The sequence below is a fragment of the Mirounga leonina genome, unplaced genomic scaffold (genome assembly GCF_011800145.1).
Source record: "Mirounga leonina isolate KUSES-001 unplaced genomic scaffold, KU_Mleo_1.0 Mir_151, whole genome shotgun sequence".
Classification (NCBI taxonomy): Eukaryota; Metazoa; Chordata; class Mammalia; order Carnivora; family Phocidae; genus Mirounga; species Mirounga leonina.
In genome coordinates, this window is record NW_023270377.1 from 70526492 (window position 1) to 70541144 (window position 14653).

Here is a 14653-nt window from a genome sequence, read left to right on the forward strand (position 1 = left end):
CTCTACCTTCTCTCCTGTTGCCGTGAACTGCTAGTGGGCTCTGACAGACTCAGTTCCCCAAGGTATGCCTCAGAACCAACCCCCTCTCACCTTCTTAGGAGTATGATTCCAACAGTTCTCTCTTCTCCTGCACCATCTATGTTTCCTTCTCCCCTGGGTTCTTCTCATCAGCCCACTAACATGCTACTATTCCTTCCGTCTTGAGAGAACTAAATAAACAAAAACCCTCTTCTGGGCTCACTTCTTCCTTGATTCACTTCCCCCATTTCTTCCCTTCCCTTTACAGAAGAACTCATGGAAAGTTTTCTGTTCTGGTTCTCTGATTTTTCTCCTCCAAATCACTCTTGAACTCATTCCAGTCAGATTTTCACCCCCATAGCTTCTCCAAAATTTCTCTTATCATGACCACAAATAACTTTCACATTGCTTAATTCAGTGATCAGTGCTTAGGCCTCATCTATCCTATTAGGTATATTTGATAGAGTGGAGCACTCCCTTTCCTTGAAACCCTGTTTCCACTTGACTTCTAGGATTCCATACTTACCTGGTTGTCTTCCTGCCTTTGCTCTTTTTCAGTCCCTTTGCTGGTTTTTCTTATCTCCCTGATCTCTAACATTGGAGCACTTTCCTAGCTTCAGGGTTATCTGTAAAATGGCATAGTATCTAATTCAGAGAGTTTTTTTTTTTAAGATTTTATTTATTTATTTATTTATTTATTTATTTATTTATTTATTTATTTGACAGAGAGTGTGCGCACGCGGGGGAGGGGCCGAGGGAGAAAGCAGGGGGAGGGGCCAAGGGAGAAAGAATCTCAAGCAGGCTCCCAGCTGAGCATGGAGCCTAACGTGGGACTCCATCCCACGACCCTGAGATCATGACCTGACCTGAAATCAAGAGTTGGATGCTCAACTGACTGAGCCACCCAGGCATCCCTAATTTGTAGAGATTTTTGAAGATCAAATATGGTCATGTGTGTAAGAGTTTTTATGACTTTAAAGTTCTGTTACATGTATATTAATACTTTATTACATTTGATTTCTATTATTTATTTTTATAATATATTTTATATATTTTTATTTTTATAATGTATTTATATTTTATAAAATAGCAGAAAGTCCCACATGGCATTATATTCACTAATAATCACTTTTTAATTTTTCATTACTTGATTATTTTGTCATATCTAGTGTAATTCAGTAATAATTTTCACTGGTTGTACATAAATTATCTTTTAGCTTCTTAACTGTCAAGTTATAGAAATTTCCTCTAATGCTTTATTGATTACTAACAAATTGATATGTTAATTCTTGAGTTATCATCTGGTAGACTATAGGAGGTTTTGTTTTCAGTAAATTTGCTTAAATTAGAATTTTGGCTATCATTCAAGGAGTGGACTAGGAGACATATGATCTATGATCTAATTCAAGTGCTTCTAGGTAATGCAGATTTCTAAGCCTCTGCTCCCTGTTTTTTTAAAGGTAGTGAATTAGATGTTATGTTTCTTATAGCAATAAAAATATTAAACATTTGATTTTGATATATAAAGATTTTTAAAGTTAATGTTTTTAAACTATCTTTCCAGTTAATTCAGTTTTTGTAAGTATTTATACTGTCTTACTCTCAAATGGCTATTTATGCACATATTTTATTTTTACTCTGTGTATATGTATGTACATGCCAATATATATACATGCACTTTGTTATATATATTTATTAAATTTATAGATTTGTTTTATGTATATCTCATAGGATCATAGAATCAAAAAGACATGTGTATATGTGTATTGATGCACACATATATATGTATAAATATACATACACGTATTTATACACACTCATAGACACACACACATGAGGTTTCAAACTCCAATACCTGTAAAAGTCAGGCAAATAACACCAAAGAGTTGGGACTGTGGCAAATAGGAAAGTCATGCCCCAATTTAAATATAACAGTCATTACTCAACTCCAGCCAGTTGTTGTCATGTAGACATGTGGGCCCAATGTTCCAGGATCTACCAGTATTTCAAGTTTATGGATTTTATGCATATCCTCCCAAATGTTTAGTGTTGGCACAAACTCAAGACTTTTTACAAGCATTATATGAGCCAAGCAGCAACACATTCTGTGGGCTCTTTACAGCCTGTGAGCCACCCAGTCACAAACTTCTGATATATAAATATATACAAACAACAGAAATGTGCCCTTTTATGTGTAATCTGATAGGTTCTGCTTTAGACATACTGAAGTTCCTCTTTGAATTTGGGTTATAAAAAGATAGAGAAGAAGGTAGGGAGTGGGGCATCTCTGTCCCAGAACAAAGTAAATCAGGTAACAGAGTAACTAACTATATACAAGCTTGCTTTTAAAAGTATGTTTCTGTGGGGGCGCCTGGCTGGCCCAGTCAGTGGAGCATGTGACTCTTGATCCTGGGGTTGAGTTTGAGCCCCATGGTGCATGTAGAGATTACTTAACAAATAAAGTCTTTATGAAGGTAAGTGTGGGTATGTGTACAGTATGATGAGGCAAGCTGATAAACATTACTTAGTAAAGAAATGTATAAACTTCATTGTCTTTTTGAAACACAAAGTTCTTTTGATTCTGTAATTTAAATTTCATGTTTTCCTACTGTAGTTATGAGTTTGTTAGAAAATGATCCCAAGTAATAATTTAGTTCACATAAAGAACTAGAAGTTTTGGCCCCTTATTCATGAAATTTTGTTCTTAAGTGATATAATTATTCAATCCAACCTAATCTTCATTAAATGGACTTTTTCATTATGTTAAGCATTCTCTTTCTCTTTTTTTATGATTTCAGAGTGATAAAAGCTTAGTGTAATATGAAAACTCAGAATATCAGATATTCATGAATAAAAATTAATAAACTAAATGGAAAAGAGACTTAGTAAAACATGTTAATTATTTTAGTTAGTGACAAGGGGTAGTGATTCTTTGATATGATATGGGGAAGGTATTAGATTTATAGTTTGCCTTATTATTTCAGGCAATTAAAATCTCTCCTTAACTATACTTTTAGCCTTCCAATAGAGAACCAAATAATTTTAATTGCTTATGGGCAATTATTTAAAAATATTACTAGAAAAGTTCATGAAATCCTCAAAGAAATTATTATGAAGTACTCCAAAGAAATGTTTTCAGCCAGATTTATTTCAAGAATACAGCCAGCTTTAGATTGTGGCTAGACTGAACATCTGACTCTACATATCTCTCTTCTATGATCTATTATATTTATTATAACATTTAACTCTCAAAATATGATTTATTTCCCTATTTCTGAATGGGGGAGGAGAGCTCGTTGTTGTATCAGTGTGCTGACCGCAAGCTGTAGTTACATTGCATAAGGCTACACTGAGATTTTTTTTTTATGTAACTTTAGAGCTAGAATGACCTTAGCAGTTATCTTTCTTATTTTACAGATGAGAAGATAGGGCCTCACAGATATATTTGTACAAATTCCATAGCTAGTTACTGACAGAGCCATAGCTAGAATTCATATCCTTTAAATATGATCTCTTTTATACTGTGTCTTTATTGTTTTCCTCAAAAACAGACATTTTTTTTCCTCTCTCTCTCTCTCTCTCTCTCTGATTTTTCACCATTGCTTTGTTCACACCTGGGAACCACAATTTAGTGGAACTCTCTTTTTATAGGAAATGCTTTTTTTCCTTTATCCAAAAATAAACAAATATATACAAATTTCCAGTAGATTTAATCACTTATAAAGGACTTTTTCTTTATTTGACACTTTGTGAGCTATTTTTCATGTTTTGGCCTAGTTTTTTTATTACGTCTTCAATTGTCTTATTAATAAGCTCTGTATTGTTTATTTGTTATTTTCACCTTTGTTCCTAATTGTGTTCTAAAAGATAGTCCTTTTGTACCTTTAAACTCATTTGGTTAGTGACCTAGACTAAAGGAATACTGCCAAATTCTGTAGTACCAAAGATGGATTACCATGAGATCAACAGCTTCAAGTTTTAGGAGTTCTTAAGATAGATTTTCATGCTTTATTAGATTTTAACCTTATATTATGGGAGATCAAATTCATAGAGCTCTCTTAAAAATAAAATTATCAACCTTGTAGATCAGAGATAAAATTCCTTTTGTTTGTCCTGTCAGACTTTAATAATTTAAAATAATAGGTCTGTAGATGGTTATTTTCTTATACCTCATTTACTTTTTTTTAAATTAAGGCAAGTGGTCAAACTCTAAAAATCAAAAAACTTCACGTCAAAGGAAAAAAGACTAATGAGTCAAAGAAAGGCAAGAAAGTAACTTTAACAGGGGATACTGAAGATGAAGACTCTGCATCTACAAATAGTTCACTAAAAAGAGGAAACAAAGACCTGAAAAAAAGAAAAATGGAGGAAAACACTTCTGTTAACTTGTCAAAACAGGAAAGTTTTACTTCTATTAAGAAACCTAAGAGAGATGACTCCAAAGACCTCGCTCTTTGCAGGTATTATTTCAGTTTGCATGTACAATATATTTATAACATTTCATTTTATTTGTTTAGAAATTTTCTACTATATCAAAGGTGACTTTTTGACAATTTATATAAATAGGAAAATGTAAAGTCTATAGTATAAATAAATGTATTCATCTTTTAAAATAAATTAATTTGCATTGCTTTTACTTGAAAGATTATAAAAATGAAGTTTTTAATAAAAATTTATAATTCTAAAGCATAGATACTGATTTCAAACATTATTTTTTTAGTATGATCCTTACTGAAATGGAAACTCATGAGGATGCATGGCCTTTTCTACTTCCTGTAAACTTGAAACTTGTTCCTGGTTATAAGAAAGTTATTAAGAAGCCTATGGATTTTTCCACAATTAGAGAGAAATTAAGTAGTGGACAGTAAGTAAATAATTTCAGTTCAATACTTATTGAATGCCTAATATCTGCTGGGTACTCTTCTGGTGAGCCAAAAATCTCTGCCTTTGGAGAGAGGGCGTGTGTATGTGTGTCTGTGTGTGTGTGTGTCTGTGTGTGTTTGTGTGTTTGGTTAGGGTAGTACGGTATGAAAGACAAGTCCATTAAAATTGTTTAAACAATTAAAAAGCAGTGTGATAAAGCTGCCTTTGACATTGGAAGGCCAACCAAACCCAGCCTGAAAGGTAAAGAAAAATAACAGGGAAGCCTCCCAAAGTAAGTAAATAACATAAGGTGGAGCTTATATTTTACATCAGTGGAATATTGATAATATCTCATGTGGATTTAACAAAAATTGACTGTAATATTTTCAGATCATTACAATGTAGAGATAAAAGGTCATTGGAAATTTTAAATTAAATTAAAATTTAATTTTTTAGATGTTAAAAGTTTAATTATGGGTTGTTGGAGAATACTAAGAATGCATTTATTAAATGTGGGAGAAGACTATTATTTGCTCCTCGCTACCATATTGTCTTTGTGATCCTAGCTGAAGAGTAAAGTGACTTCCTGGCCACAGTTAATATTTGTTAGACCACCTCAAACTCCTACCAGAGTAGCAGCTGTTAATGGAATTTATTTGGTTCTGAACAGTGGCCCATTTCAGAGCCCCAAACATGAGGCTGTTCACTTACAAAATAAGCCCGCACAAAAGCATTCCACATGTGAATGACCAGGAGCTGTGAGCTGTATGTGTTCTCTTCTTCATTCTCCTCAGCTCCTCTTATTCCTTATTACTGGTTTAGCTTTAATGGACCCTGTGACCATACTTTAGGCAAAGTCACAAAAAATATGGAGGAGGAAGGAACTTTACATCAAAAGACTATAAAGTAGATTTTAATTACATTATTATTGTTGTTATTATGATTACCGTTATAACGCAATATGTTATTTAGTTCCTCCTTAATGTTCTTTTGGTGAAAATCACTGTGCTCCATAATTTACATGCAATTTATAAGAGTTGAGTAGAACTTAACTCAAAATGATCAGTGTCCTTCTCACATGTTTCAAAAGATTATGTCTGTTTTGTTTTATTTTTTAAAAAATTACGGAAGGGACCTGCCCAAATTCAGAAAACATTTAAAACCATTAAAACTCTTGGTTCTAATGTGAACCAAAAAGCAATAGCTCCTGTCTAGCTATGAACTAGTTCTTTTGCTTTTTCTATCAAAATAATCAGATGTTTAGGTGGGTAGCATAATGGACTTAGAATCAACATGGCCGGGACAAAGACTTACACAGAAAGGCTTTACATTTTTCTCCAGTTCCTGGATAGAGGATAAATCTAAACCTCAGTGTGTTGTGATGAGCACTGGGTGTTATACCCAACTAATGAATCATTGAACACTACATCAAAAACTAATGATGTACTATAATGTGGCTAACTGAACATAAAACAAACAAACAAACAGACCTCAAAATCCCCAAAATAAACACTAACACAGAGCTTAGACATTACCAAACATTGGTGTTCCCTTTTGAAAATGAGTCCTGGTGAATGGAGGAAGTCACAGCAGCGGCAAGGCGAGAGAGGGAAGCAGTTCTATATAACCGTGTTTGTGATGCCAGTTGTGTGGGAAGCAAAATTTAGTGGGTTCAAGCTCCTCTAACTTCAAGTTGTTTGATTAAACCCAAACTAATAAATTGGAACCAAAACTCATAAACAGTATTTCAAATGTTTAAACTAGAAATTTATCAAAAAGAGGGGAGGAAGTACTTGCCTTAATGAACCTTTCTGGGTTCCATCAACTGTGGGACTAGTATTTGTCTCACCTAGAATTCTGTCCTGAATTTTAGTCTCCCCAGCATTAATCATGAACCATTTCATATAGTAAGGAACAGTCTAAAGAGATAAATATTTCTCAAAGTAACTTTTAAATATTTTATAAAATTTATTCCCACACATGCTGTATGATTCCATTTATATCAAACTTCCAGAATAGGCAAATCCATGGAGAAAGACCAGTTAGTGGTTGCCAGGGACCGGTTAGGGAAGAATGGGAAGCAACTGCTTAATGGATACAGGGTTTCCTTTTGGGGCAACAGCAATGTTTTGCAAGCAGATAGAGGTGGTAATAGGAAATGTTGGGAATGCACTAAATGCCACTGAATTGTCCACCTTAAAATGGGTAACTTTATGTTATGTGAATTTCCCCTCATTAAAAAATAATAATAATTCCCAGAAGAACAGGAAAATGGGTGAGGTTACATCAGGTCTGAATTAATTTTGTGAGCTCATTACAGATAGAGAAATGTTACTTTATTATTGCACATAGCAGAGGGAAGTGAGAAGGTGTGGAAGACTGTACAAGGTATCCCATCAAAAAATAATTCCACTTTTACCAGGTCTCAGAGCTTCAGTGTGTACTTCAAGGGTATTTCTAATACGTAAATTATTTTAGTACTTAGCTTACCATAAGCTAGAATTAATTTAAATTTAAATTCCCAAAAGCTCTCTTTCAAAATGTATTGGTTTGGCTTGGGTTGGCTTGAAACAAACCACTCCTTTCTTACCAGTGAGCTGACGCAGATTCATTCACCTTTCTGTTCCCTTTGCCATGTTTCTACAGAGAAAGATGACGGGGCTTATCCCACTGAAAAACCACTGAAGCCACAGTGCTTCTTATGGAAAAGCAGGTCTTCATGATGTTATCTCTGATAAAGGGATAGCACATTTTTTTTAATTTTTTGCCTGTTTTGGATTATCGTGCTCCAGTGCTCGAGCAAAAGAGCACATCCGAAGAGAAAAGAACAGAAATGGGAAGTGGGGAAGATTTAACTCAAAGCAGTATATCCTGGATGTATATAGAAGCTACAGGGCAAGTGTAATGTTTATAGGGCACAGGAAGCGTTTCCATTATTTCTACTGCAACGAAATAGTTTTCAATGTGGATGATAGGGTACCACAACTGGCCAGAGGAACTAATAAACCAGTTAAGTGGGATGAGTCCTGGGAAAGCACACTATGTACAGGTCAAACAGGAAATTGGATGTGGGGAAAATGCTAGTTAGTTGAACTGTATCTTGCTCCTCAGAGAAATGTGTTTTTTTCCATTTAATCTTTTTAAATCCTACATTGTTCAGAACACATGCAATTTTTTAGATGTTCATCTATAAGAGAGTATAATATGTTTTATATCCATTTAAATGTAGTTATCCTAATCTTTTTTCTTTCAGTTTCACTTTTTCATTTTACCTTTTATTACCTCTTCATTTGTTTATAAAACAAAGCCACCCTATAAAAACAACCTCTAAATCATGTGTTTTCTTTCAGATATCCAAACCTTGAAACCTTTGCTGTAGATGTCAGGCTTGTTTTTGACAACTGTGAAACATTTAATGAAGATGATTCTGATATAGGCAGAGCTGGCCACAGTATGAGGAAGTATTTTGAAAAAAAGTGGACAGATATTTTCAAAGTGAGCTGAAGTTATAATAATCTTTTTTTTTCCTTTTAAACAAGGACAAATGAGACCAGCAGTGTGAACTGTATTTACATAAATGTGCAAGGCACATACATAATGACTTTTTTTCCTTAAAATAAGTATCACAAAAAAAAAAAAAGTATCAGAAGAATGATACCATTTTTAAAGGCTTCACTCCTACAACAACCAAGGCCCTTGGTTATTGGTTTGTGTGATTTATCAGCTAATTTAGGTAGAACAGGGAAGCACACCCAAAGAATTTTCAAAGGAAAGGGTGTTATAGTGCAATAGCAATTAAAATATATCAAATCGCACTGAATATTCAACACCAGAGCTCTAATGTGGGAAATGGTTCTCCTTTCCCTCTCAATAAATATCTATTTTTCATTTTTTTACTTTGTAGTTTATTTTTTAGTGAATGTATTTAATTTTATGAATTATTTATGATTAAACCACATCCAGAATCTTCGTTTTCTGTGAAAAGGAAGAACTAGAAAATTGCTTTAAATCTTGAAAATACAACAAGGAATGTTTTAAAATATAAAACAAAGCCAAGGTAAACTGTTTACACTGATGTGCTATAAAAGCACCAAAAATAAACTTTACTGTAGAGTTACAAGTACATTTATATATATATACATATATATATATGTTGCTGCATCACTTGTGTAGTTAAATTGTATTTCAAGACAGTGAAGAAAAATTGACATGTATATACTGTTCACTATTGTTTATATTAAGTCTTGTTTTAAATATGTATTATGTGTATATATTGTTTGGAGACATTATTGTTTATGCCTTAGAAGGACTGTAGCATCTTATTTTAGTCTGAAGGTAATTATAGCTACACGGCTTGTACAGTAATTATCCTCTACCAACACTGTGGCGTCTCCTTGATCTTGGTAGTGCCTGCCTTTGAAACAGGGTGTAGGGGATATTAGTTTTCCATTTTTCTATTTTGTTATATAATTTTAAGCCACCAGGGCCTAAATTAAAGTATAATCATTTGTATCCATGTGGAATAAAATTGTGACAATTTCCTACACACACAGTATTTTTTCATAGAAACATTTCCTTCCCATTTGCCTTGCCTCAGAAATAAACTTAAAAGACATTTGTAACCACTGTGTTTTATCTACTGTGTGTTGTGGTGGCCTGTTGGAGGCAAATAGATCAGAATTTTTTTTGTACCTATGTAAGAGTACTTGAAGTTTTATTTAAAATCAACTGTTGTGGAAAAGGTAGCATTCTTTTTTTTAGGAGTGTTATTTTTCTCTACTATGTGTGGCACGGATACAATAAAAGACTTTTACAAACTAGTTTTTTAGTTTTTCTTAATGAGCCTGAATATATATTCTTTTCAAAAAGATAGTTAATTTCAATTTGATTTTTACAAAATCCTAAAGGAGGAGCAGCAGACTGTGTAGTTCAATGAACACTGGGCTGGGTGGAGGAGGGTGGGTTTAAGTCAAGTGCTGTGCCTTTCATTAGCGCCTGAGCCTCTCTCGACCACATTTTGTTGTTGTTTTCACATTTTCAATATGAAAATATTAGAATACATTTTAAAAGTCTTGTTCTGATATGAGAAATGTCTCTGTTGGTAGACATGTAACCAATTGTCAGTAGTCAATAAGAAAAATTGATCATATCAATTAGTCTAATAAGTCATGAGCTACAAATTCAAGCATTAATGAAATAGGATTTGATGCCTTGCTGGGCTCTGAGGAATCACTGGTGAACAAGACAGGCACAGGCCCTTCGTGGAGCTTACAGCCTAGTGGAGAAGTGGTCCTGAGATGATGTCCTTAGAGAATGGCTTTTTAATAGTGAAGAGAGAATAGAAAAGTTTTGAAGAAAATGTTCCTAACTTTAAAATGCTTCGAAGCCACCAAGTATTTTCCAAAATTTCTAGATTGTTTGTAGAGACTGATATGAAAACCAGCTGTTATTATGTAAATATGTCAGTTTCTGTTAACCAAGTATTGCACTTACGCCTCAAGGGGCTCGTGCTTAATCAAAAAGACCATGTAAAGAAAAGAACAAGGTGGTGCTGTGAATAAAGTGTCTGGGTTTTTGTGTTTATAGATATGCCAGATGCTCCATGGGGAGTCTTCTTCATGGGGGTGTTGTGCCTTAGGGATGATACATGCTTACGTTAATTTATATTAGATGGTATATAAGCAGCTTGGTAATAATATGTCTGGTGTCTGAGGAGTTCATAAATGAGAAATAAAATACTTAAACACATAAAGCACAATTTTTTAAGAGTGATAATTTTCTTTTAAAAATAAATAAGATATCTCTGAAAAAAGGAAAGCTTGGTCAATATGGGCTCCTTTAGACCAGTGTCTTCATTGTTACTCAACAGGGGTAGCTGTTCAAGATGTGGGCATGATCAGAAAAGGGCAACTGATCTAGGTAACAATTTGTGGATCATTTGTTATGTGAATATGAATCTTGCAGTCACAGTGCCCTGGGTTGGGTATATCTTCAATAAACCAGTATCACTGTTCTCTTCACATATAAAAAGTTTTCCTAACCCTCTGCTGTCACAGAATTACAAGTAAACACAACATACTTTAATTAAGATAAACTAGGCTTTAAAAAAAAAAATAAACTAGGCTTTAACCTGAACCTTCTCCATTTTAGTTTCAATTGCTCTGTAAATTATAAAACACTAGCTTGCCCTCATGATTAGGTTTAGATTATCACTCAAGTAGTAACCAACCAGAATAACCGAATAGTGCACTACTATTAAACACAGAAAATAATCATCAGTCTGAAACAGTATGTAGAGAGTAAATTAATATTTATTTAATTGATAACCATAGTGAAAATTAAGTGAAAACTTAACCTATGGGTATACCTTGAATTCATTAGAACTAACTTACATAAATGCAAGGTGATCCCTTTTTCTTGTTTCAACCCCAAAATGAAATTTGTTAAAAGTGCTAATTTTAAATTATGAAGGCTCTAACCTGTCCTTAGTACCTTATGTACCCCCTTTGTGCTCCTTCTCTTTTCTATCACCTCCATCCTCATCGCCTTTGAAGAAATTTAAAATCCTATTCATTTAGCCTCCCAGTAAACACATCCTCAAGGAAATCTGGTATCAATCATTTACTCCTTCTGTAAATTTTTTTGTGTGGGCTACCTCTCTCAAGGTTATTTGTATCTTAGATATCTCCAGTTGAGTAATGAAAGACGTTTGTGTTCTGTTAAAAGAATTTCATTCCAATAAGGGGACAAAGGAGGTATTTTTAAGAGAATCAAAATTTTCCTTCCACAGGAATATGACTCATAAAAAAACACAGCACTGGGAAACTAGTAGAACCTTATCTACTAGGAAATTTGCTTCAGTGAGATCTCTTAAACCTGCGTGGGCTATACTACTACTCTACCTTAAAGAGAAAAAAAATACTTTTTAAGCCTCAGCTATGTAAAATTGAGGTAACTCCTCTCCTCAAGTCATGTCACATTCTTCACATTATTCTTGTAAAGCCCTTCTTTTATTTTTTTCCTTCTTCACTCAGCAACTCTTCAATTTCCTTCCCCCCACATACAAATATTTTTAATATATCTTTCCAGTTAACCTTTTATATATTTAGCAACATGTGTATCTTTACAAATAGTGTGAAAAATGGTTTTGTTTAAACTTTATCAGTTACATTATGCTATAAATTTGTTTTTCTATTTTGAGTTGAAAAAAATAATATGTAAATCTAGTTCATTACTTTTGATTGCTGCAAGGTATTGCATCACAGGCATATACCACCTTTTATTTTCAAATTTCTCTTAAGAATGAAAACCTAAGGGGCACCTGGGTGGCTCAGTCAGTTAAGCATTTGACTCTTGATTTTGGCTGAGGTCATGATCTCAGGGTCCTGGGATCAGGCCCCAGCTCAGGCTCTGTGCTCAGCAGGGTGTCTCCTTGGGGATTCTCTTCCTCTCCCTGTGCCCCTCCCCTCTGCTCACTCCTGCTCACTCACTCACTCTCAAATGAATAAATAAACCTTAAAAAAAAAAAAATACCTAAGTTGCTTGCAATTTCTTGCCACTGCAAATAATCCTGCAGTGAATGTTGTCATACATATCATCCAAGATGTTTCCAAATGATTTTTGTTTTCTGGTATGTGTGCCCTTGTATAATCCTTTTCCACATTGTATCAGGGTTAGCCTGTGTGACCAACATAATATGGCAGAGTGATAGCCTGTGAATTCCCAGATTAGGTCATAAAATACATTTCTGCTTCCACCTTGTTCTCTTGGATCATTTGCTCTGGGTAAACCCAATTATTATGTTATGAGGACACTAGCAGCCCTCTGGAACAGCCGATAGCTGGCACCAACTTGTAAACCACATGACTGCAGCATCTTAGAAGTGGATCCTACAGCCCAAGTTAAACGTTCAGTCATCCAGTTGACTGGAGCCCCAGCCAACATCTGGACTACAATTTCATGAAAGATTTGAGCCAAAACCACCCAGCTAAGCCACTCCTGAGCTGTTTCATTTTTTTTTTTAATTGGAGGATAGTTGACATATTCGTGTCGAGTGCACATCATAGTGATTTGCTCTTTTTATACAGTATGAAATGATCCGCATGATAAATGTAGCTACTATCTGCCACCATACAAAGTTATTACAATATTATTGACCATATTCCCTGTGCTGTACACTACATCCCCATGACTTTATTTTTATAACTGGAAGTTAGTACCTCTTGATCCCCTTCACCTATTTCAGCCCCCCCAACCCCTCTCTCCTCTGGTAACAGTGTGTTTACTGTATCTATGAATCTGTTTCTGTTTTTTTTTGTTTTCCACATAAAAGTGAAATCATACAGTATTTGTCTCTGTCTGACTTATTTCTCTCATCATAATACTTTCTAGGTCCATCTATGTTGTCACAAATGGCAAGATTTCATTCTTTTTTATGGCTAAGTAATATTTGTGTGTATGTGTATACACGCCTTATCTTCTTTATCCATTCATCTGTTGACGGACATTTAGGTTGCTTCCATATCTTAGCTATTGCTACAGTGAACATAGGGGTGCATATATCTTTTCAAATTGGTGTTTTTGTTTTCTTCAGATAAGTACCCAGAATTGGAATTGCTGGATCATGTGGTGGGTTTTAGTTTTTTGAGGAACCTCCATACTGCTTTCCATAGTGGCTGCACCAATTTATATTCCCAACAGTATACAAGGGTTCCCTTTTCTCCACATCCTAGCCAATACTTGTTATTTTGTCTTTTTGATAATAGCCAATCTAACCACTGTCAGGTAATAGCTCACTGTTATTTTGATTTGCATTTCCCTGATGATAAGTGATGTTGAACACCTTTTCACGTGGCTATTGGCCACTGTAATGTCTTCTTTGGGAAAATGTCTATTCAAATCCTCTGCCCATTTTTAATTTTTTTTAATATTACGTTGTGTGAATTCTTCATATATTTTGGATATTAACCCCTTTCTGGATGTATGACTTTCAAATATCTTCTCCCATGCAGTAGGTTGCCTTTTCGTTTTGTTAGTGATTTCCTTTACTATGCAAAAGTTTTTTATTTGATGGAATCCCATTTGTTTATTTTTATTTTTTTTTATTTTTTATTTATTCATGAGAGACAGAGAGAGACAGAGGCAGAGGGAGAAGCAGGCTTCCCGCGGAGCAGGGAGCCCGATGCGGGACTCGATCCCAGGACCCTGGGATCATGACCTGAGCCGAAGGCAGACACTTAACCGACTGAGCCACCCAGGCGTCCCCCATTTGTTTATTTTAGCTTTTGTTGCCCTTGCCTGAGGAGACTGGTCCAATAAAATATTGCTAAGATTGATGTCAAAGAGCTTACTATGTTTTCTTCTAGGAGTTTTGTGGTTTCAGGTCTTATATTCAAGTCTTTAATCCATTTTGAATTTATTTTTGTATATGGCATAATATAATGGTCCACTTTCATTCTTTTGCATGTAGTTGTCTAGTTTTCCCAACCCATGGATTGAAGAGACTGTCTTTTCCCCATTGTGTATTCTTGCCTCCTTGGTCATAGATTAATTGACCATATATGCTTGGGTTTATTTTTGGGCCCTCTAGTCAATTCCACTGATCTAAGTGTCTGTTTTTGTGCCAGTACTATCCTATTTTGATTACCATCACTTTGGATTATACTTTGAAATCCAGAAGCGTGATGCCTTCAGCTCTTTGTTCTTCTTGCTCAAGATTTTGCTTTGACTATTCCAGGTCCTGGTGCTTCCAAACACATTTTAAGATTGTTTT

General features: G+C 34.6%; 1 protein-coding gene across 14 annotated transcripts in view; it reads left to right on the forward strand.

The window, feature by feature from the left end:
• Positions 1 to 9701, forward strand: part of BAZ2B (bromodomain adjacent to zinc finger domain 2B) — a 386499-nt gene extending 376798 nt beyond the window's left edge. For all 14 annotated transcript variants that reach the window (XM_035007948.1, XM_035007952.1, XM_035007958.1 and 11 more), the window contains 3 exons: positions 4213 to 4478; positions 4739 to 4882; positions 8232 to 9701. In XM_035007948.1, the coding sequence (XP_034863839.1) occupies positions 4213 to 4478; positions 4739 to 4882; positions 8232 to 8385 (564 nt within the window). In that variant the 3' untranslated portion in view covers positions 8386 to 9701. The remainder of the gene's footprint in view (positions 1 to 4212; positions 4479 to 4738; positions 4883 to 8231) is intronic.
• Positions 9702 to 14653: the final 4952 nt, after the last annotated feature.